General features: G+C 46.9%; 1 protein-coding gene across 1 annotated transcript in view; it reads right to left on the bottom strand.

The window, feature by feature from the left end:
* exoc2 (exocyst complex component 2) overlaps nucleotides 1–25,128 on the bottom strand; it is a 95,137-nt gene that overhangs the window by 42,608 nt on the left and 27,401 nt on the right. Inside the window, exons 5-11 of the mRNA XM_036521077.1 lie at nucleotides 21,561–21,674; nucleotides 20,017–20,141; nucleotides 8,754–8,834; nucleotides 5,357–5,502; nucleotides 4,701–4,782; nucleotides 2,967–3,069; nucleotides 1,713–1,831 (exon numbers count right to left, since the gene is read on the bottom strand). Of these exons, the coding sequence (XP_036376970.1) occupies nucleotides 1,713–1,831; nucleotides 2,967–3,069; nucleotides 4,701–4,782; nucleotides 5,357–5,502; nucleotides 8,754–8,834; nucleotides 20,017–20,141; nucleotides 21,561–21,674 (770 nt within the window). The remainder of the gene's footprint in view (nucleotides 1–1,712; nucleotides 1,832–2,966; nucleotides 3,070–4,700; nucleotides 4,783–5,356; nucleotides 5,503–8,753; nucleotides 8,835–20,016; nucleotides 20,142–21,560; nucleotides 21,675–25,128) is intronic.

Raw genomic sequence — 25,128 nt, forward strand, 5'->3', positions numbered from 1 at the left:
TCAAAGCGATGTGAGCACACAGATGCTACAGGGATCCTACATCTGAGAGTCACAGCGCTGCCATACCCCACTGATGCAGCACTGTCTGCTTCAGATGGTTCTGGCATTACAAGATCTTCCATTCCCACCCCTGTGTTGGAGTTTCAACCACACAGAGCAACCTCCTACAGTGCTCGCACTCATACTGTAATCCAGGTTCAAAGGGGTTGAAGCCTTTCCTCCACACCTGTCACCAGGTACAACCAGTATTCTGGGATCACAGCACACAAGAAACCTCCTTTGAAGAAATGTCTTCAAACACACACAAATGTTCTTCAAATGTTCTCCTGCACTAGGCCACCAACATTCAAACAGACATGAGCAGCGAATGAGTCTCACAGGCAACTAACGATATGAAACGCCTCTGTGTTCCCATATATAATTATTCCTAAAAGGCATGAATGCTGAGTATTAGGGATACTGTGGGAAAGCACACAAACAGAACGTAACCCTGAAATGGCCAGGGTAACAGTCATCTGGGGCTAGGTTTTATTTTCCAATCCAACAGCACGTGGCGGACCTTCGCCGCGCTGGCCCCCGTGATCCCAAAAGGTGTTCTTCCCGAAAGAAACAGCCCCGTGTCCATGTTTTTCCTCTTGTGTAATTTAGGAGAGAAATGGCTTAATTGGGGCTAATTGCTCCAATCAATCTGCGAGGCAACACGGCGGGGAGGTGGGACGGAGCCGCTCGCGAGAGGCGAGGGGGGGGTGGCCACAGACCGCAGCGCCACGCCGTGCGGGGGCCCCTGAAACCCAAACCCCTCGCCAAGGTCCCCCCTTTTATCCCAACAGTTCGCTCGCAAAATAAACAGCAGGCCTCCTGGCAGGATGGGCCAGAGCGCGCTATGAGACTCGGCGCTGGGAGAGACGGCCAACGCGCAGTGGTGTGTGGGCTAGGCTTGTTCAGAACGTGCTGAGGTATAGTTGTGATAGCGCTTATTGAGACAAACTGTTAAATATTCCTCAAGCCTGACTGGCAGGCTGGTTAGTTAGGGGGAAGTAAATCAGTGTGACACACATCCCCAAGGAAGTGCACTTCCTGTAGAAGCTCCAGTCTGTCACCTGGAGGGCTATCCTTCAGACTTCTCTTGTGACCTTGTTAGCACCTTCAGGCACTACAGAGTGGAAGGTTTATTAAATACACCTGTAATAGACTGACACTGTGTTGATGGTGAAGTGCTTAGGAAAAGAAATTCATCTTCAAGGACAACTGCAGGATAAACCACAGATCCTTCACAGGAAAATCGCAGGTAAAAAAAAGCACAGTTCAAATATTTTTACATATTTTTACGATAATTTTTCTAATAATCTCCCCAAATTATATAAAATATACATAAGGAAAAAATTTGGTCTTTTTATGATTTTTTTGTGGTCTTCTTTATAATCAATACATAAACTACAACTGCAGTTTTCAATGCCTATACTGTTTTCTATATTTAATCCTTTTTTTATACTACTATCTTAACAAATTTTACCTTCAAAGCATCTCAGAATATGTAGGTAAGCATCACAGAGGGAGTGCTGAGGGAGACCTGAATTTTACTGCTTTCACCCATCAAGCAAATTGCTTTTGAGTCTTCAATGCAGCGTTAAAGACTGAAAAAAGAGGGGCTTCTTTGTGCGCTATGACCCTCCCCTGCCCAGACCAGAGCAGCGGAGCGTGGAGCCGCTCACCTCTTTGGCTCTTGACGTAGTTATCCTTGCAGGTCTGCATGAGCTGGAGGATCCACTTGTGCTGGGCCACGATGCACTGCCAGGCCGGGTCACCCGAGGCGTGCAGGTCTGACAGGTACCTGCAAGGATGCGCGACACAGAACAGAGCTGTCAGGGCTGCGCTGAGCTGCAAAATTTGGGGACCCTCCCCCCCAAGCCCTCGCCCACGTGGGGCCCAGTCCAACCGACTGACCGCAAAACATCCCCCCTCTGTTTACGCATAGGCAGTAACACAATGTTACCAAGAAAAAAAAAGGCTTTTTTCACGAATCAATTAAAGCTTGCAAACATAGCCGGGGCCTGCACTTTATCATGGATTTAACAAACTCCACTTCAAAAGCGCGGCTTCATTTGGGGTTTGTTACAGGAATCCCTTCGCCGCTAAACTCCCAACCTCACTGTGTACTGTATACAAGTTAAAAAAAACACAGCGAGACCAGGTCCCCTGTTTAAAAACGAGCCCTAACGTCTGCAGATGAAAGATACGTCCTCTGCTGGGCCCAGTTCAATAAAGACGTTTTTGACAGTTCCGTTAGCTGCGCAATAATAAACTCGGGTTTGCCGAAAGCTTTGTGCGGCAGGGAAGAAAGAACCGTTTCGATGCAGGGTATCGCCTTACAGGCGCTGTGCTCTGAGATTTAAATATTTAGAATTTTTTGTCAGCATTTGGGAGAAATAAAAGCCTGACGTCGGAGTGGGCCACACCGAAATGCGTGAGAGGGCTGTGCAGACCGCATTCAGACGGCAGTGTGGCCCAGTAGTAAGAAGCAGGGCTCGTAACCTGAAAGGTTGCTGGTTTGATTCCCTGCTGGGGCACTGCTGCTGTACACTTTAGCAAGGTACTCAACCCACAATTGCCTCAGTAAATATCCAGCTGTATAAATGGATAACGAACATAAGAACTGGATAAGAGCATCTGTAAATGGCAAAAATGTAGTTCAAATGTAAATGTAAATACTTCATCCCCGGGACCTCCATTTGGGTAAGCAGCGAAACGATCTACATCCCTGGGCAGGAACGCATGACGGGTCAATGTTAACAAACGAAATTGGAATGAAACGAAACTAGGCCAGGGGCGTTGTGCCGAGGAGGGGGGGGAACAAACGGGGGCAATAGAACGGCAGAGCCGCAGATGTTAGCTTTAGCGCCAGACGCGTTCGGTCTGTTGCAGCCGCTGTGTGCGTGGGGGAACGCTCGGCGCGGAGACCCTCGTACCGTATGTAGCGCTTCTGGTCGTGCAGCGTGGATGGCGTCTCCAGGAGCTTGTCCAGCAGAAGGCTCCTCAAAGCGCCAATGCGCGTTTCCACTTCGGCGTAAACTAGAGACAAACAAAAACGTTACATATATTAACACGACCGTCACATATATTAACATGTATAATATACACAATACACACTACAATATATTATACACGTAATTATATATAATATACATACATATTATATGTTATAATAATAATATACCTTTATAATATTTCCAACCCCAAAGTGACTTCATAGCTTTACACAGGTTGAATTAAATGTACTTAATGAGAGGATTTTGGGAAACTTTTTCCGAGTTTAGTTTGTTTAGGTAATATGCAGCAGTTCCTTTTGCAATGTGAATTTAAAACAAACATGCTCTGACATGTGGGCAGGGGTCTGTGAGGCAGTATGGGAACTGGTGGTTCGCTTTCAGTTTCCAGCCGGAGCTCGCAAGCAACTGTGTGTGAGTGTGAGTGTGTGTGTATGTGGGGTGTGTGTATAAAAATGCGTATAGGTATGAGTGTGTGTGTGTGTGTGTGTGTGTGTGTGTGTGTGCGTGAGGGTATATATGTGTGTATGAGTGTGAGTGTCAGTGTGTGTGCATGTGTATGGGTGTAAGTATATGTATATGTGCATGTGCATTCTCTTCAAGCTGCCTTTCTCTGCCCATCTCAGGCAGTTCACTCCGCGTTAAAACTGTTTGCTCCATATCCGCTCCTAATAAACACCCATTTACAAGCCCCGCCCCTTTCCGCCTGCAGGTCCCGGGCAATACCCCTAACAGCTCAGTGAGCCTCACCATGCTTGTGTGCTGAGAATCTGGCTCATGGCCTTTAGACCCTGGGGTAAGTGGAGCTGCTCCTCTCCGGACCGCCTCCAGAGCGTTTACACGAGGGCCATGATTAAGAGGCCAGCTCCCTGCATAGGGCCCAGATGCGCCCCCGCTCAGGGCTCGGCCTGTCCCCCCCTCCCTCTCCCCGGATCCCTGTGTATGCTCAGTGCTATTTATACACAGACATCTGTATCTACTACGAGCTGTCAAGCACCGACTCAACTAGTATGCAAGCATTTTATTATCATGTACATACGGCACTGGCTACAGTGTTCTTATGTACAGTATTCAGTGTGATTATGTATTCAGGCTACGCTACTTTTGAGACTGGGAATTAGGATGGATATTATTCTCTCAAACTGAATCTAATTTTTCATCATTATATCTTTCTAATGCACTGACAATACACTGGAATGGGGGTAAATCACGTAAATTCCAAGTGTAGATATTCCATATGTTCTCGTTCCAATGACTATTATAAAAGGCAAGCCCCGCTGGGTGTGTGCTGGAACGGAATTAGCAAGTGATCACATAAGCTCACAATGAAACAAGTATGAATGTGTTTACATCTTTACTCTCCATTATAACAATTATGAAAAGACCAATTATGAAAAGTCATTTTCACGAAGAAAAAAAAAAAGTTTTACTAAACAATGAACAAAAGACTCCAAATCGTGTTTGCCAAGCCATCACTGGAAATACCAATATCATGTAGTAATAGATATGTACTGATTGCATATTGTATGTCTCATCATATATTTTGCTATTAATCATGACGCTTAACTACTGCTAATTAAAATAGTATGCCAGAACTTTCCTGCCCACTCAACATGAAAAATGCAGCCATGCACAAAAACACCGACACACACCTACCTTTTTTGAACACCTGGACTTCAGTGTTTCCAAAGAGAGACTTGGCCTTTTCATAGTCATTGATCACAACATCATAATCTCCCTGCATTGGAAAAAGTAGAAAAATATATTAAACTAAATAAAAGTGCACGGAAACACTGAACTCAAGTGTCTGCCCTATATGTTTCATCCCTCTGTAATAACTGGTACTAACCAGTTGTACTACACTCAGCTAGCCTGGAATTGATTTTTAACATTTTTGTTCAAAGTATAATGGAAAAGGAGGCTGGGACTTTGATGCTGCATACTGACAGTGGAGGGAGGAAAACCAGCTCATATATATCATATCATCAGGGTGGCAGTGTAGCACAGTGGTAAGGAGCAGGGCTTGTAACCAAAAGGCTGCAGGTTTGATTCCCCACTGGAGCACTGCTGTTGTACCCTTGGGCAAGGTACTTAACCCACAATTGCCTCAGTAAAAATATCCAGCTGTATAACTGAATAACATGTAAAAACTGTAACTATATAAGTTGCTCTGGATAAGAGTGTCTGCTAAATGGCAATAACATTAACTCAGTTGAATAAAATTCTGTGAGTCACAGGGGGACTGTGCACAGTGCTGGCGCTGCTGCGGCTGCTGCTGCTGCTGGTGTTGCTCGGCGCGTCAGCGTCAGCACCTTCTGAATGTTGCGCTCGATGTTGAGCGGCAGGTTGAAGAGGAACTTGAAGCGCTGCAGAACGTTCAGGGCGTTGCGGGTGGAGTCCGCCTTGTCCTTGCGGCCCAGCACTTCCTGGAACAGCGTGTCTGCCGTGTCGCTGGCACCTGCATCGAGAGGTTGGGTGGGGGATGGGGCACTGCAGCATAAGCCAATCTTTCACACAAATGCACTCCAAAAAAAGAAACTACATAACTAGTGCCAATGTTACTGTAGTACTAATTAGGGGTTGACCGATTATTGGCCTGGCCGATTATCGGATCCGATATTCAGCATTTTTACGATTATCAGAAACATTTTTTTTTATCCAATTGCCGATAAAATAAATAAATTTTAAAAATGCACTACTTTGCCTCTTTCAGTCTGTAGTCACCACTCTGTGGCCTCAAGCAATGTCGCGCTCACAGCACTATCTGATTGGTTACACGTCACAAGTAATAGCCCAACAACACTGAAGGCTACTGTGCCACAGACGGGCACAGAGGAAAGCATTTGCAGACTGGAGCAGCTCCGGTGAGCGAGCGAAGCTGCGTTTCGAAGGTGGCAGATATTGCCAAAGTTGCAATAAACATCACAATCCTCTATGCTGATGTTGCAAAAACACCACAATCTTATGATCTATTTCTATGATAAGCATGCCTAGTTTCCCAGTTACACTGAAAACGCCGGAATAATGCACTTTGTTGCAGTGATATACAGTTAACTATAACAAGATAATAGAGTTTATTTATGTAATGATAGCTATATCTTTGAGTAATGTTGGTGCCAGTGCAACTGGAACTTATTTTAGCTACCATATTACAAACGTAACATTACTCGCTCGTATGAGTTGGCGTTTTTACACGTTACCTGTAGCCGATGGTCATAATAAAGTAAGCTAATGTTGAGTCTCGTAGAGCTAACTTGAATGTGATAGCGAACGTCAACAAGTTCATTTGTTGATCCATAATTTAACCAGCTGACTAGCAAAAAAATTGATAGGCTATAACGTTATTTCTTGCATGTCACTTACTAGGGACAGTCATACTCTCAGTCTCAACACATGACTACTAGTAACGTTAGTGAAGTGTGTCCTGAAGCTGTCTCTTGTAGAGAGATGCAGGATACTGTTGTTAAGAGACTTTAGATGTGGTGCTGCTGAATTGAGACTTCTAATAGAGACTCAAATTTCAGTACAAATCTAAGTTTTACTAGTTTTATTTATTTTTACTTTATTTACTTTAAAAACTTCGGGGAGCTATTTTGTTTATTTTTTTATTTTTTTACATTTTCAGTTAACTTTATAAGAGATGCTGCTGGGAGCTCCCTGCACTTTTTGTTTTAAGATAGTGTTGAAAAGTTCTCTTTTAATGACACATATGCTTAAAGGCATTTCAACAAAGTTTGGTGTTGGAGTTTGTGTTATTCTAAATTTTGACACCAAGATTTTCATTTCTACTGAAAATGTATATCAGTTCTAAATATCGGTTATCGTCTCCTTGATCACTAATAATCGGTATCGGTATCAGCCCTGAAAAAAACCATATCGGTTGACCCCTAGTACTACTGTGTGATGTCACAGTTACTGAATTCAATTCAACAAATCCTCTGAAAGACAGAAGCTTAGCTTATCAAAAATAAAAGAGGGCAGCAGTGTGGCGTAGTGGTAAGGTGCGGGGCTCGTAACTGAAAGGTTGGTGGTTCGATTCCTCACTGGGGTACTGCTGTTGTACCCAAGGTAATTAACCCAAAATTGCCTCAGTAAATATCCAGCTATATAAATGGTTAACATGTAAAAACTGTCAAAATCTGTATGTCGCTCTAGTTAAGATCATCTGCTTAATGACAATAATGTACGTAATGTAAAAATCGAGGATCTTTAAGTAAGGATAAGTGTGCCAATGAATGCAATCATACCCATAAATGGGAATCATGAGAATAATATTTATTTCAGCAGACAGGCAATGTTGTATCCTCTGAAAAACCCATATGTACCGGGCTAAGTAAGTTTTACTTTAAATAAAGCCTTGCAGAAATGAGCCAATTATGAATATTTTTAATATTATTATAATAATTTCCATGTTTAACACCATTTTTGAAAATTGTATTTAGTGATCAAGGCACAAGGCCTGGCTCCAGTGTGACCTGGTCACATGACTGCCCTAAAATCCGGGATGGAGGGAGAATGACATCAGGCCGGGGCGGGGGGACTGAGGGGGGGGGGGGCTTGAGATTGTTCCTGCCTCCGTGGGTGGCCTCGGCAACGCAAAAACACACTGCTGTCAAATTCTTTAATCATAACAAAAAAAGAACGCTCACGCTGAATGAAAACATTTACGCAGCCAGCAATAAAATATTTCACATTTCTTCCCCGCTCTGCTCAAATCGTTCGACTGATTTCTTGTCATTTGCTAGAATTCGATATCCTGATTAAACGGCAAAAAGGGAGGCTTTTTTCAGCGGGAGGTCCATTATTTCAAATATCGTAAACATAAAAGCGCCGACCGCCCGCAAAGTTTATTTCTCTCATTCTTCTTTTTTTTTTTAGAAACCGTTCTAAAGGAAAGTACCTGTTTATTGACTTTCCATTACATGAATGAAATTATCATGCATAAAATGAAAGAATATATGTGAGGCCTTAGGGATCGGACAAACTCGCTTCAGACTCAGCCTCCTATGGGAAGAAAAGGATGACGCTCAAATGGAAACAGTTATTAGGAAGCAGGAAGGCGGATGACATGTGGAAGTGAAGGCGCTCAGCAGACTCAGAGTTGTGTCGCTCACCGATTTTTGCTGAGACTTCCTCTTTTTTTTTTTTTTACTTCTCAGTGACTACAGCAGCAGTGTTTGATGTATAACCAATGAAATCAAAGAGGAGAGAACATTTTCACACTTTCCTGATTCTGCAGTTTAGTGAGGCAATGAAGCAACTTTTATACTGAAGCAGGATTTATAACATACTACTGTACTATTTTATGTCTTTACTACTAGATTGGTATAGTAGTACAGTACACTTTACTACTATAGAGTAAAGAATAAATAATCAGTAACAGACGTATAATTGTGTATGCTTAGACTTGTAGTTAAAAATGTATAATTACTCAAGATGCCATTTCAAGTGCCATTTATCTTTTCTTGTGTAGGCACTTGAAATGGCATCTTGAGTAATTATACAATGATGGGAAAAATCCCATCACCAACATGTGAGGACAACTTAAGCATTCCTTTTAAAGCGATTGGAGAGAGAGACCGGCCTTGTCCTGAAAAGAGACACCAGCTCTTCACCCCCCAGGTCATCGCTGCCACGAGTGAGCACGGGGGGGTGGGTGGGATTTGTGGATGAGAGAGGACGGCGGTCTCTCCCGCGCGGTCGCCTTACGGTTCAGGACGTTCTCCAGCCTCTGCGTCATGGAGCCCTCCACTTTCTCCGTCCCGTCGGCCTCCAGCTTCTGATGAATGGCTGGGAAAATAAACAAGGAGAGAAGCGTGCTCAGACTCCCCGTGCTCAGGCGCTCAGACCCCCGCCCGTCGTATGATGAAGACCCGGGTAATTAATCGCACGTGCGGGCAAAATCAAAAAGCTCTTTCACAGAAGTTTTAAAAAAGAAAAGAACAAGGTGACAACACGAATGACACTTCGAATTTCAGCTTTTAAGAACTCCAGACATAAAGCATGTGTGTTTTAACAGAACAAACTGTAATATTACATGCTTTGAAATGCCAGTTCAATTTCTACTTGGACACCCAACCAAAATTTAAGATAAATTATTATGCACTTTGTATTAAAATACATAAAAGATGTTTTAATTCAGGTTCCCAAGTATTTTTCCCCAAATCTGCAAAAATGCTTCAGAAATACAGGAAATAATAAAGTTAATTTTTCTATGTGGACACCCAACCAAAATTTGGCTACATTATTATGAACTTTGAATTAAAATACATAAAAGATTCTTGAATTCAGGTTACCAAGTGTTTTTTCCCCCCAATGTTCAAAAACTCCTCTGAAACACAGGAAATAATACAGTTGAAAGTTTTACGCTTTTTTTCCGAAGGGACAAAGCCAGGAGAATTCCACATACATGCAAGCAGACATTATTTTTTATTTACCCATCTGACCTTCTTTTAAAATTTTGAAAAAGTGCTTCCGAAAATCACGGTCATTAAAACTGGCAGCAGTCTGCTGGGACACGTGTGAGCGAGGTAAACGCCTTCGGCCAATTATGAGACCTCCACTACACTTACATGGCTTTCCTGAGGCTTCGCACGAACCCTTCGCTGGAAACTCAGCGATCTCGGCGCATCAGAAAAACGGCAGACTGAAAAGTCATTCCGTTTCCGCAGTCCGGGAGCGAGGGAGAGAGCAGCCCGCATGCGGTTATTTTAAGAAATCTCTCGTTAAAAAAAAAAAAAAAAAGAATGAAGAAAAAAAACCACGTCTCTGCTGCTCAATTTAACTTGCGTAATTCCGGGACATTTTCAATTTCAGGAACCGAAGGTAAAACAATAAACAAGCCTATTCCTGATGGGAGATAACCTCGGTGGCCAAATGTCTGCACACATCTCTCCCAGAGCCGCCGGCGCGGGGAGGTATTCCCACAGAACTGCAGCTCGGGTTCGAGAGCCGGCGGTGACCCCCGTGACTGCGGCCCGATCGCGCTCCACCTCACATCTGACTTTTTATCAAAAATCTAGCCAGCTGGATAACATTATTGCTCTGTCCGTAATTAATGATAAATGACAGAAATGTGAAGTGTGTGGAGAAATGCACTGCTGTGCCAATCACTTCATGCAGATTCTTAAATGCTGATTTTATAAGAGATGCTTCGTTTTCCATACAAAAAAAATCGGTTTCAGTGATGGAGTCAGTTTTTAAGAAGCATTAAAGAAGGAACTGTCTTGAAGCAGAGGTAAACCACATTGCTTGTGGATTTCTTTTATTTATGAATTTGAATACTGGTTATACCATAAAGATAACAATATCCCCAAACATGCTGAAGCACAGAGAAAGTGCTGTGTAGGTGCATGTGCGTGCGTGCCTGCCTCAGCACTACCTGAATTTCATATTTCACTGCTATTTCACTATTTTTTAGAGTGGTGTTATGGGTATTAGGAAGGCACAGTTTGATCCTGAACCTCTGTGTGCATGTGTGTTTTTATGGTCAAGTGTGTGTGTGTTTCTGTGAGTGTTTACGTATGTGGGCATGTGTGTACATATGCACATGTATGTACCTGTCAATATATATGTAAATGTGTGTATGGCCATGGATGTCTGTGCTTGAGTGTGTGTATGTATGCACATCAGCTTTCCTGTGTACGTATATCTGAATGTGTGTATGTCCATGCATGTATGCACTTGTGTATATGCATGTATGCACATGTATACCTGTGTATGTGTATATGAGTGTGTGTATGTCCGTGCATGTATGCAGTTATGCATGTGTGCATGTACGCACATGCGTGTACCTGCGTATGGGTAAATGAGTGTGTGTAAATCCATGCATTTATGTACTTGCATGTGTATGTATGTATGCACATGTCTGTGCCTATGTCTATGAGTGAGTATATGGCATGTATGCACATGTGTACCTGTGTATGTGTATATAAGCATGTGTGTGATGTGGGGGATTGTAGACTGTGGGCGGTCACCCAGCTGTCCCGGTGCTGGTGCTGCAGCTCCTTTAATTCGTTCCTGTATTTATTTGAGCGGGGGGAGCCAGGGCTGTGGCAGGAGGGGAGAGGTGTCACATCTCAGGCCCAGGAACAGCCTGTCGTCAGGGCAGGCTCCTCCAGCCGCCCAGACAAAGGGCCAAACATGCCCGGGCCGGAGAGCCTCCAGTCCCACCAGAGCTGCCCAGATGAACAAATAAATCATCCGGGCTAACCAAGCAGCCAGCCCGGCGTGACTCTACTGGAGTTTATTGACAGAAAGAAGGAGGGCCGGGGGGGGGGCGGTCCTGAAATAGACTAAGCTCGATTTGGGGGGGGGGGTCGTAGAGAAAAAAGGCTGATGCCGGCCTTCAGTTCGGAACAAGAGAGCGAGTGGGGGGGGGGACGAGAAAGATGACACATCCTGTCAGAACGCTCTCTCCTGAATCCACCAACTGTGGTCAGTGGGGGAAAATAAAAAAGGTTTGTCCAAATAAATGTGAACCGCTCTCTGACAGAGTGAGGCCTGGACTTGAGAGCAGAAATATGGCCAGAATGTGGAAAAAGCGCATACAGGCAAAGACTTATCAGCCACCGACATCGGCAGCCAAAGCACCAGCTCCCATCAGAGAATGGTTTAGACCCTGCGAAAAGGGGAGGGGCCGGATGCTGGGCTTCAAATAGGTTAAAACAAAGACTCAACCAATCAATTCTCATAAAAGATGAGCTTAATTCACTGTATTTTCACAGGGGGTGTTCTGAAGACAGATATTTGTGAATAATAATTTAAAAAAAATTGCTCATGCATGAGAAAGAGGAGTACAGTCTTCTTGATTGGATATATTCAAAGAATACCCAGATTGCTCCTTTCTGGCTTTACCATTCAAAGGGCTGCCCTATCTTTTCCTGAACTCTCAGCCGACCCCTGAAGCTGTGGATTCACCTGTTAGAGTAAGTTGCAGGTGTTTTCTTTGTGGAGGTTAATGGAAATGGCTTCCATTACTGTTCATGACACCACCAGCACCTGCAGTCTTTTCCCTAATACTGCATGTTTTCCACTGTGCAGTATTCTTAGTCTCTGGCTGTGGATTGAGATAACTGTTGTGGAAGTGCCTGCATTGTTTTAAACTAGGACAATGTGTTGCTATCCTTAGTGCCCTGGCTAGCTCGTTAGCTGAGAACCTTTTTTTTTTTCCAATGGTAATGACATTCCTGGACGCTGATGATTTGTTTCCAGGAGCAGTGAGCTTGAACAATGATGTGTTGCTGCCTTCTGTCTCAATGAACTCTATGATCGACTATTTCAGGCTAGAACAATCTGGAAGGAACCACAAAATGTGGCCATCTTAACTTGCCAACGGCTTAAATAAAAAATGGTAGTTACTGTATGACACACTTCTTGACTACACTAAGAAAAAAGGAATATGGCTTTAAAATGAAATGCTTTCTTGACAGTAAAAAGGTATGTTAAAAACCACATTAGTTCATACAGTGGTGATTGGAAAACAGACACTACAGACCACTGAATATGCTTACTTTGACAAGTTTGGTCGGACTGAGTGCTAAGTACTTAGGTCGGACCGAGTGCTACTTAGGCTAAACAGGCAACTGTATCCTGACAGGTGCATTTCCAGCTGACCTGGGGTGTACCTGGGCTAAGTGTAAACAGGTCTTATGGAGGTGGCCACATGGAGATGCAACTGAATGTGAAAAAAATCTACATTAGAGCTGCAAGTGGGTGAAAAAATCCAAAAAAAAAAAGTCACCCCATACATATAAAACAGCAAAATCAACCAGCTTCCCACCACCTACGTCTGTGGCATAAAATACACAACCTTAAAAGCAGCAGAAGGAATCTGAAGTAAGTGAGCTGGACACAGAGCAGTAATTCCCTGACGTAAAACTCCCGCTGTTATGCACTCCACAAAGTCAGACTCAACCGTTTGGTATTGTAATAAATCGCAGGCCTCAGCGCACGTCGCCAGCGAGCACTTAAGAAACGGTGCTGACGTGGCTATAAAAAGAACTACATGGAGACAACTTTATTACGCTTCGGGGGCCATTCGTTAGATGTGTGTGTACACTACGGCCATGAATTTGTTGATGCTTACAGTACAAGACGTGCCTGTGTGCACTAACTTACGCTGCCCTAGTTCGACACTATTGTTGCTCCTTTCCTAAAGCGAGGCTGATAATCTTCTATACTAGCATCCCTCAGTTCATGACGTCTCTCTCTAAGGATTTCTATTGCAGGATTTAAAGAATACATCCATGGGTAAAGCAGACACTTTTCATACCTTTCCCTACCAGTGGAAGTACCATTTAATGTGCCTCTCCTTCCCTCCCTCTCTGCCTCCCTTCTCCTCTCCTTCTCTCCCCATATATCTCTCTTGACCCCCCCCCCCCCCCCCCCACCCCAGTCTGTGCACAGCAGTGTTCCTGTGTGGTATTACGGGCGAGCGGGATACACACAGATTCACCTCTGTCAGGCCTGCAGCTGGGCAGACAGAGGCCTGCCTTTTGTCACTGCAGACACCCCTGCCTCCCCATGTCCTCTCCCTCCTTCTGTCTATAATCCACTATCAGTGCTATGGCAAGCGCTGGATGTAACCAAAACAAACCCGCTAGCCCCGAAGAATTCCCATCGCTCCAGCGCGGAGGGCCTGGCCACCGCGGCCCTTCCTGGAAGCGGCGGGCCGAGCATCCCTCGTATTTAAAGCCAGGGGGACGTTTTGACTCGACCAGAGGAGGCCGGTACCTCAGGAACAGGGCTACGTCCTGGGAATCTGCGAGCTGGAACGGGCCAGACCACTTCCTCCTGACAAAAACTTCCTTTTCGCAACAATGAGGAGCGCCGGGCAGACGGTACTGCGAGCGCGCTCGGCTGTCAGTCAACCCGTCTGTCCGTCCGTCCGTCTGTCAACTGCGTCCCTTCAGAAGTCCCTTGGGGGTTGCCTTTCCCTCCATCCCTTTCTGTCAGCCCCCCCAAGCACGGGTCAGGGAGAGGTGAACGTCTTTCGCCCCTCGACGATATGCAGACGGGACGACGTTGCTGACGAAGCCCGTTTCCTGTCTGACCCCAGCCAGGGCCGCGTGCCCCCAGTGCGATAACCCCCAGGCCGAGGTGGGGGGGGGGGGGGGGGGGGGATTCGGACCCCTGAAGCCCCGCGTCTGACCCCAGCAACCTCTGGCCAATTTTACATGCCCCCTTTCGACATCCGCCACCCGTGACAAAAACAAACAAAGTCCCAGACCACAGACTGACTGTCTCCTGTCATTGAATTACCGGCCTCAATCACCCCCCACGAGGAGACAGGAATCAGGAGAGGGTCCTGGTATCTAATGGCATCTCCCATTCGAACATTCAAACATGCTTAAAATCAGAGATATTAAAAGGACAATGTGCTTATTCTTTGTAAGCTTTTCTAAAATTGCATTCTGCTGTTTTCAGACAATCGCTATCAGGACGGGCGATGGGTACACTGCCACATGACGAATAGTTATGACAATACAACAAACGAAATGACGATTCTATCAAATATTCTAAAGTGTATGAAAAAAAAAGAATGACAAGATCAATCAAATAAGCAGAAACCTTTGAGGAATTGCACTGAGTCTCTCCACATTTCCCCAGTTTTAAAAGTGTTTATTTATATGAACACATGTAGGCCAAGGGGATAGAAGCTTTTTTTCCCCTTCTTAATCCACTACTCTTTTCCTGTAGTGAACAAAATGGTAACACTTAGTGGCCATATTCCTTGCAGAACTGCAATACAGCTCCTTAATTCTGCTTTAAACATACCAGAGAAACAAAGAGCATAGTTATTACAGAAGGAGAGTCAAATTAAGCCTTATTAGATGTAACCTGGTCTTGTATTTCTGTTGGAGGGGGCGTCTGGAGAGCTGCTGGTGTGGAATTTTGTGGTGGGAGGTTTCGGCGCACGCTACAGAGCCTGCAGCTGAGTGCAGCAGTGTGGACACCCCACCCCCACCCCCCCGGGGCGATCGTTTACCTTGGCAGTGCCTCCGCTCGGCTGCACCCTCCCCATCCTACAGGGGCTGGGTGCCACTACTGCTGTCTCCTGCAGACGCACAGCTGCACAGCAAACCCCGCAGGTACGGAGCACCACTGTGCAGCAAGTCTTTAGGTGTAGAAGACAGCTGGGCTACAGTCTACAGGTACAGAACACAGCTGCGCAGTCAGCGTGCTGGTACAGTCCACAGGTGCGCAGCCAGTCTGCAGGTGCAGAACGCAGCTGCGCAATAACTCTACACAACACAGTTCAGCTAGGGCCTGCACATTCACAACACAGCTGCGCTAGTCTGCAGGTACACAGAAGAACCACGCCCATTAAATTCACATCCACACAACAGTGGACAGGGATGCAGGCTGACTCCAGCACAGCCCAGAGCAACACACCTGGCCCGCCCACTCCTGCAGATCCCAGAGCTCCACATCCACTCCTTTAGCCGTGAGAATATGATTTGACAGAAGAGAAGCATGGGGGAGAGGTCTGGATCAGCAGACACATTGGAATGGAACCTGTCCCTTCTAATACCCGGTGAGTTCAGGTGCCTGAGAGAGGAGGAGTAATGCTGTAATGGCCTGCTTCAGAGAGCCTGTTTACTTTTCCCCAGCGGGGCCGACACACCTGTGAGGGAAGCGTTAGTCAGCGCCGGGACTCCGTGCCACTGCCGAACAGCGAGCCAACGCCGCGGTCTACCCGTGTGTGCGTGCCGTGCACCACGGCGGCTCTCAGAGCCAGCCCCTCTCAGCTCCCATGCCCAAAACCACAAGCAAACTGCCCTCCTCTCCATAGCCGCTCATTAATATCCCTCATGACATTCGCCTGCGGGCGCGAGGCGTATTAAGAAACTCGAGCACCTCGGACTGAAACTTGGTCGATCATGAAGGCAGAGGCTGAAGACGTAACCGTGGAGACGGCGTTAGTTCCCAGCACGACCCAGCGGCGCTGCACGCCAGCCCCTCAGACAGGCCCCCGGCGTCCGAGAGACGCCCTTACCCGGCCTGACCCAACATGCCCCGGCGCAAAAGATCGCGCCAGTACACACAAACGGACCTGAGAGCTGATGACAGCAGGGACCTGACTATTCTGATTTATGGTGGCGGAAGAAAAAGTGCCATATCTCTCATGTCCCCTGTCGTTACTGAGTCTTATGGGCAAAGCGACCAGACAAGGCTTGTGAAGTGAAACACAGATAACATTACACTACATTATTGTCACTTACCAGATACTCTCAATCAAAGTAACTTACAGACTTTACAAGTTTAACATGTTACCCATTTATACAGCTGGGTACTGGTACTGAGACAATTGTTTGTTAAGTACCTTTCCAGGTGTTCAGTAGCAGCCCCAGTGGAGAATCGAATCAGCAGACTTTCGGTTACGAGCACTGCTCCTTACGACTATGCTACAGTGCCACCACTGGTGCTTTCCCAGAGGGAGCGTCCTCCAGGGAGGGGCTGCTAGCTACCCCAAATTTCACATTACACCCACACTTAGCTATTTTCTGCCTCCCTAAACTCTCTCACCTCCCCCAGCCCCCCCAAACTCCTGGTCCAGCCAGCATAGCTTAATTGCTCACCTGGCGAACGACCAAATGGATTAATTGGACTGACGGCCTTTTTCGGAGAGGCAGCAAGGATACTTCTAACGTATATTATTACTGGGCTGATGAAAATCTATACAATCTCCCGCCATGCTTTCCAACCTGTTAACTTTAACAGCTTTTTAAGATGCTCGGGGACCGCGGCCCTGCTGGAGCTGTTTGCGTTGGCCTGGGCGGAGGTGCCGAGAGGAGTGGGCCCGAGCCAGAAACACTTCTCCACAGTTTATCGAAGCGGCTGAGGGGGCTGTCGGATTCCACGCCGCTTGTGAAAACTCCGCTGCCATCCCGTTCCAGTAAAGCATAACCAGAAGGCCGAGCACGGCCCCCGGGGTGTGGAGGTACAGGAGTGATGGGAAGATGAATGATGGAGACAGGTTCGGAGGGAAATGAACGGGAGAGCACTAACAGGAGGTGCATCAGTACCTGGAGAGTGGGAGGGGAGCAGAGAAGCACTCCCTGGACTCCTCTTAACTCCTCATGGCAGCAAAGTGACGACACTAAGGCTTACCTCATCCTAACACTCTGATCAGTGCTGTCATTATGGTCCCAATGGAAAAAGGAGAATGCAGTGTCAACACACTGCCAATACACAGCAGTGACTACAGGACAAAGCAACCACAGCTGACACTCTGACCAGTGCTGACTGTATGATCCCACTGAAGAAGGAAGCATGTACTGTTAATACATGAACAGCAGTGACTACTGGACAAACAACTAAAATTCTCCTCACTCAAGAAACAGGCTTAAAACCCAGAAACGTATGCTGCAATTCAACGGACAGTTGAACAGACAAAAACAAGAGAAAACATGAAACACCAGAACAAAGTCAAAGTGAGCGATAACCTTAATTACCACAATAACCTTTAATGGGGCAACAGTCTAGCACAGTGGTAAAGAGCAGGGCTTGCAACCGAAAGGTTGCAGGTTCGATTCCCTGCTGGGGCACTGCTGCTGGACCCTTAGACAAGGTACTTAACCCACAATTAATTAATTAATTTCGCCTCAGGAAATATCCAGCTGTATAAATGGATAACATGTAAAAACTGTAACCTATGTAAGTCACTCTAGATAAGAACGTCTGCTAAATGAATGTAATGTAATATAATGTAATGTAACCTTAATACGGTATGTATAAAGCAATAAGGTGGGTGAGACCAGGGGAGACAGCTCTTTTCTTACTCACTGTGTATGAATGCTGTGCAGCACAGCAGCCTCTGTGTGAGTCTCTTGGTGATAGTGACACTGCAAAGGGGGCAGCGGGCCCCCCGCGCTTCCTGAATGGGACGCCGTGCGCGTTCCCTATTGCTTCCAGCAGCCATTCACAGGCCCAGGAGCCCACTGAGCATGCTCTGTCCAACGTGAGAACACCGCATTGTTCACAATAGTCATATTAAAAACTGTTATCACCCGTTATTAACTGGCAGACATTGTATTTGGCAGCCCCTATTTATTTGGATTTTTTCGGATAACAATGCAAAACATAGTTTCTGCTCGCTTCGAGCACAAACATCGGGAAAGCAATAATAATTCTATAATAAAAAAGTACATAAATAGTCAAGGGGGGAAATGACCAACTGGCAATGGGGATTTGTATAAACAGACAAAAAAAAATTGAATGACAACGTTAACAATTGATTTGGGCTACCTGGCAGGGGGACAGCTCTCGCTGCTACCTCGGTGTGTTTATCTGTGCAGTATCGGCTGTGAGAATGCAAGTGTGTGTGTGCATGTGTGTGTGCCTCTCCCTGTAAGGTCCACTGAGGCCAGGAGACAGCCCAGCTCAGAGGCACCAACAGTCTGACTGAGCAGGCCCTGGCTTCAAGTGAGTGACGGACGCCGACTGATATCATTTTAATGAACACAAATTAAGCGTGTTGTGGTTGGCTGGGACCTTACTACTGTAAATTGCTGTGCGGGATTCCACACTCCTCCACGCGGAGCAAAAAACGATTCTCTTTAATCAAAGCCTTTTAAAAAGCGATGCCATGTGTTAGCGCCGACCTCGCAATGGGGGAGAACGGCTGGCCCCACGAAGAGGGCCAATTTCCTCCAGTTGACGTGAAAAAGGCACGAGAGACACTGTCACTAATTAGGTCAGTATTTCCAATAACTGTTTTCCTTGACCCTATTAGCGTAGCTTAAATAAACGTCTCGCCAGGGCTCTGCCACGCAGATGAGAGATGCAGACTTCCTCAGCGTCGCTGTAGGTAACTCTCACAGTGACAGACACGCACACACACGGACACGGACGCACGCACATATACACAAGTACAGAGGTACTCTCACACTGACATAAACACTACACTCACTCTCACACTGACACACACACACACAACCAACCATATGTAGAGACACTCTCACACTCAAACACAAAGACAAACACACACACACACACACATATACACAGAGTCACTCTCACGCTGACACAAGCACACACACATATACATAGAGACACACACACTCTCCTCTCACTCTCACACACATATAGACACTCTCACACTAACACACACACTCACCCGTACAGACACTCTCACACTCATACAGACACACACACAAACAGGCTTGCACGCTTGCATGAAGTCATCGTGTGGCCAGCGCAAAGACTGAGGCAGACACTAAGTTTCATGGTTTTAAAAGGGCTAAGTATTTATTTATTTAGTTTGGCTAATTTCTGCGCAAAAAGCCACATATTCTCCAATACTTTCATTTCCCTTCCTCGGCACTTTAAAAATCTGCCCAAAAACGGGTAAAACATGTAGTGTTTTGTGAAAGGTAATTGAAACCCTACCCTTAAATTGCTTCGAGCTATGGCACACTGTATCAAATGATCTCTTTAAGCACGGCTTATTTTTCTGAGGATAAACTCGGAACAACACTTGGTTTTTGATTGCGCTCTCGAACCAGAAACGTCGTTGAACCCCGGTATATGTTAAAAAGGAAAAAAAAGGGCAGAGTGGTTGTTAAAACGCGCGGTGATTGAGAAATGTGTTCTGCATGCCACGGGCTTTCACGAAAACCGCACACACTGCTGATGATAATGAAACACGCTGGCCGGGCAGAGCCGAGACCGGGGGAATCGGCAGGCATGGGTTTGGCTTGGCAGGAGGGCGCACTTTCCATCCATTCATCATTCGGGCCTGCGGGAAAAGGGGGACCAATATCTCCCGCCTAAAACACATTTGTGCCCCCCTCCCACCCCCACCCGCTCACCCCACCCCTACCCAAATCGCATCGCAAGCTCATAACAAATGAAACAGCTCTGAGTCAAAATACTCTGCTCCCACTGGCATCGCAGGAGAGAGATCGCACCACTATCCTCGCTGAACCCCAGACCCCACAGACCCCACTTTAGGGCTCAGTGTTACCTGCAAGTGCATCCTGGGCCTCGAAGAAGGTGCTGAGCCCCCCCTTGACGTAGGCCAGGCTACCTTCGTTCTTCTTGTTGGCCTGCTTCCTCAGGTTGCTGGCGGCGATGCGGAGCTGCTCAAAGCTGCGGCAGGGGGGAAAGGAGAGAAGAGGAGAGGAGAGAGGCTGCTTTCAGAGGGCTTTGGCTCAGCCTGGCACCGGGCGCATCTCCTTCGCACCTCCGACGCCTTGCCGGGGGCCTGGTGGCTCGTCTGAAGCCGGGCCCGCTCCACCGTGAGGACAGCGGATCAGATGCTGCCGATTACACCCTAGGTGGAGGGGGCGAGAGTGCCTCTCCAAACACACAGGGCTGGCGGTGCTGATTCCGCACAAATGCAGAGTGACCCCTACGCTGGGGACGCACAGGTAGCCCCGTACCTGAGTGACCCTGCGTTTCCCAATGCACGTACACACACACACACACACACGCGTGCACAGGCATGCGCGCACACACACACACACAGGCAGGCACACATGCATGCACACTCTTTTACGCCTACATCGGAAAAAGGCTAGCCGACAGTGTTTGTGAAAACCCAATTCCTTATAATCCCTTATGATCTAAATCCTTATAAACCCGGATATGTTCAGGCTCAGAGCTCTCCCTATATATGTGCTCTGCTGTCTGCCATTTTCTCACACAAGCACCACCACAACTGTGCTCTAACTTCTTTCAAAAAAAGAGAGACTCAAAAAATGAATGCCATGTCCCTTCCTAACACCCACCTCCATGTGGATGTATGCAATGTAAATGGATAAATTAAATACATACATGGCTTCTTAGCCCATAGGCCGCAATGCTTGTATCTTTCCAGTATTATGAAACATCGACACGCCGCACGAAAGCACAAAGCCATCGCACAGAACACGTCCGAGAGGGCTGCATTTAGCCCACTCACACTTTAATTAACCTGGCCCTCATTCACTGCCGGTTGGCTGCCAATACGGTGTTTTTGTTTGATAGTCAGTCGGGTAATAAAAGTGAGCGGGGCTTCCTGTTACCTGCTGAAGAGGCCTTGGGGGCCCCTCGGTATTTGTTTATACATGTCATGATGTTCTGTCAGGAAAAGTCATTTTGGGACCAAATCAGAGTTTCCTCGGAGGAAAAAACACACGCACGCTAACCAAAACACTGGAGCTACCAATATGCACGGTTCCTGTTATCTGGGTCAAATAAAGTGTAGAAAGGGGAGTAAAAGGGCCCTCAAAAATAGAAGGCCGGAGCTGCTGATGTGAGTTCAGCCATGCTAGCGGCCTGTTTGAACTGGTGCTTTCTGTCCTGGCTTTTGCTAAGCAGAGAGACTGCCTGAAAGAGGCAGAGAATGAATCAAAATGGATCTAGAATGGACTTAGGCTAAATGAATTGGGCTAAATGTCCCCAAGGTAACACAATAAACTTCTAAGGTAAAAACCCTGACTTAACTTAACTTAACTTAACTCAACTGCAGTTGTGTGCATGGGGAAGGTGTATTGGTGTGAATGGAGACAGAGCTCAGAGACTTGCCTGGTGGAGGAGTGATTCTCAATGAGGTACCAGGTGGCCGAGAAGTTCTCGCTGGTGAAGTCTCCGCTCATCCCAGGGAACATGGCTTCCAGGTCCTTCTGGGGCACCTTTGACCTGGGAAAACAAGTGGGTCAAAGTTTAACAGACTTTGACAGAGTGTCTTCTGACCTAGAAAGAAAAAGAGGGGCAAAAAAAAAAAAAACAACAATCCAACAATCCGCCCTGAGAGCCTCCACTCTGTGATAAAGAACTTTATGCTGTCAGCGTTTAAGGGCTGTACTTCAATCTCCTGTCAACTCTCCTTGCCTTTGAGATCCTTTGAGAGAAGAGCTAAGGGGCTTCATTGCCTCATTAAATACCCAGCTGTATGAATGGCTAACATGTAAAATGTAAGTCTCTCTGGATAAGACTGTCTGCTAAGCTAATGTAACATAACAAAATGTAATGTAGTGTAATGTATTTAGTGTCTGACATGCACTGCTCTCACTCTCTCTCTCTCTGAGCATAGCTATAGCATAACAATAACACAATAACCAGAATAACAATAATGCTTTCCACCCTTGCTATTATACCTGTGTTGGACCTCAAAGCCAAAATGTCACATATTCACTCTGAACTGTCACTACATGGACTAAAACTGCTTAGGAGATAAAAACAAGAAAAGTGGATCTTAGAGCAGCCAGACCTAAAGGATGGAAGAAACAAGATAAAATTCCCATCTTCTCATATTTACTATACTTTTAAATAGGAATATATGACTGATGTGAATGACTGGATATACAGCAGCCTGTCATTCAGGGAAAGGGTTTGGTCAGTAAATCATTTGCCACTTCTAACTCACAATGCAAACGTGGGACAAATACTGTATTATTGCAAACGGGTAAAAACACACACAACGATGCATTCTCAAAAGTATTCCGTGGCCATTACGAGTGACAGAATTAAGCCTGATAGCTTGTATCTAATAGGAACAACAACTTTCCTATGGATTTATGGATGAAGAAACCTGGGGGGAACTTTCAGTTAGCTGTAAACAGTGCAGTCAGAACAGGAAGTGAACCCACAACCTTCACGCCCACAGGACAGGACTTCCAACACCCACTGCACAGGAGCCAGCAGATAGATGCTAAGCTCCCTGGCTGAGGAGCTCTACCCTGGGTGTTCCAGTATGCCAGTACCTTGGTGGAGGGAGAGATGCACAGACACCCACGCACACACACAGATGCACACACACCCATGCCCCACCGGGGGGCAGGGGGGGGTAAGCCGCCCAAAAACACAGAGAAGATGGCTCCACAGCCAGCTCAAGCTGAGGGACAGGTGGCTTCCTTATGCAGTATTACAGGACTGAGAGAGAGAGAGGTTCTCGCAGTACTGGAGAAGCCGAGCAGCAGAGGCTCATGGCTCTGGCCCTGCAGCGTGCTGGACACAATCTCACTATTCAAACACAGCGTGCTTTACACACACCATAACACCGCTCGGGTGCTCTGAATCCTGTCACGGACATAATATCCCTGAATCTGACTTAATCAAACAATCGTCCAGTCAGACGATTGCTTGACGACCCAAAATTACTCAACACATAGCCACACTCACAGGCTCGCACACACGCTCACATATACAAATTCCAGACAGCAGCGGTGGTCTGAGAGGAGTCTGGTGCACTTTGCGGTACGTCCAGCAGGGGGCAGCGTGAGACCAGCCAGCCTCGCAGAGAGGGGTCCTTTGGCGTGGGAAGAGCCCTCCCTTGGTCCCGGGGCGTCTGCAGCGTCGGCGCTGATCATTAGAGACCATCCAGCCCATTATTTACACACGGTTTGATCCCCGCTAATGACCCGTGGAGAACATAAACCGGCTCGGTGCCCTCCCCCCTCCCTCCGACTCTATGGGATTTGCTGTTCCACAGGGCCCCCACCCCACACATGCACCCCCCAAACGTCACAGGATTCAATTAGCACCGGGTGCTGATCGGCCCCCCGTCCACCAGCTAGGGGAATGTGGTGCCGGGGGGGGGGGGGGGGGGGGGGTGGGCGGGGTGATGCTATCAGTGCTTAACGGCACTGTTCTTTGCCAATGCATGCCGGGGGTCTCCGTCATAAGGCCGTCCGTGTTTCTCTCCCTCCCCAGCCCCGGCCACACGCAGGAGGGATTTCTGCTCCCCTGTCACACACTTAAGGACCGGCACACGTTATCGCACCAAAGCATCGCTGACGCTCGCATATTCTCTGGAGTGTGCCCATCGTGGCGCCTAGCATCGCCAATCCCAGATCACACCCACACTATTTTCACATTGCTGTCATTTAGCAGACTCTATTATTCAGGCAGACTCACATACATTAGCTTACAATTTTATTCATTTATAAAGCTGGATATTTACTGAGATAACTGTAGGTGATGTACCTTGCCCAAGAGTAAAACAGCAGTGCTCTAAGAAGGGAATAGACCCAGCAACCCTCTGGGTACAAGCCATGCTCATTCCCACTGAGAATGGGAGCCACCTAGAATGTGCGCAATTCTGGGGAATTTTAAAATGAGTGGACCTGATTCAATCCAAGGTGACACATGTTTTACATTTTACTGTAAATGTACAGGATGGATTTAAATGTCATAGTGGGGTTTGCCTGTGAGTAAGAGAAGGAGGGCTTTAACAAACTGCGAAAAATCCAGTGAATCACCGTATGGGGCTAAGCAAGAGACGTAAATAATAAGCTGTGTCATTTCCGCACTCGTCCGGTCCGAGCGCGCGACGTGCGTCAAACGGGGAGAACAGCTAATTTAGTGATGCGGGTGATTAACCTGTGTGATTTGAGACAATGAAATGGCTAACAGAAGAGGAGATGATGGCATCAGGGCCTGGCGCTTCCTGCGCTGTTTAAACCAGAGGGAGAGGACGAGTGGGGCGGTCCAAATGCAGGGTGCTAGCTCGCTGCACCGCACGGAGAAGCCACTCACTGTCGCTATCCCGTACTAGTGCTGTTTACGCACTTATTCAGTACGTTAACACTAATAGTAGCGTTACATACTTGCACATCTGAAAGAGATCATAGCCCTCTTCTCCCAGAACCCTCCTGGCTAAAACGCGTACTAATACACTGTTTCACGTCTGCCTTCTCCTATCTTTCTGAAACTGTGCTGCCATTTTGGGAGACCTTTATTTTTCAGAACGCACTGCAAGCCCTCAAATTGTCCATGTTTCCTCATCCTCCGCTCTCACCACCTGCAACATTTCACCAAGCTGCTGCCGCACGGACATGGGGGGGGGGGGGGGGGTTGTTTGGGGTTTGGGGTGAGCCAGTGCAGAAAAAGCCCCCAGCTCTCCCCCCTCCCCGTGTGACTCACTCATTTCCATAACTGGCACGCATTGAAAGGGACCCTCTGATTCTCGCCGTCCTGCTCTGCAGCGAGGGGGGAAACGACTTGGGGGCGATGGAGAAGCGTGACTTTATCATTGGACCACTGCGAGGTGAAGCGCTCGCACTCTGCGTGCCGGATGAAGGAACGGGGCAGGGGGACAGGACGGGGGGGACGTCTGAGTTAATTCATTCCCTTAAACGTTGCAACAGCAAGG

The sequence above is a fragment of the Megalops cyprinoides genome, chromosome 2, assembly GCF_013368585.1.
Source record: "Megalops cyprinoides isolate fMegCyp1 chromosome 2, fMegCyp1.pri, whole genome shotgun sequence".
Lineage (NCBI taxonomy): Eukaryota > Metazoa > Chordata > Actinopteri > Elopiformes > Megalopidae > Megalops > Megalops cyprinoides.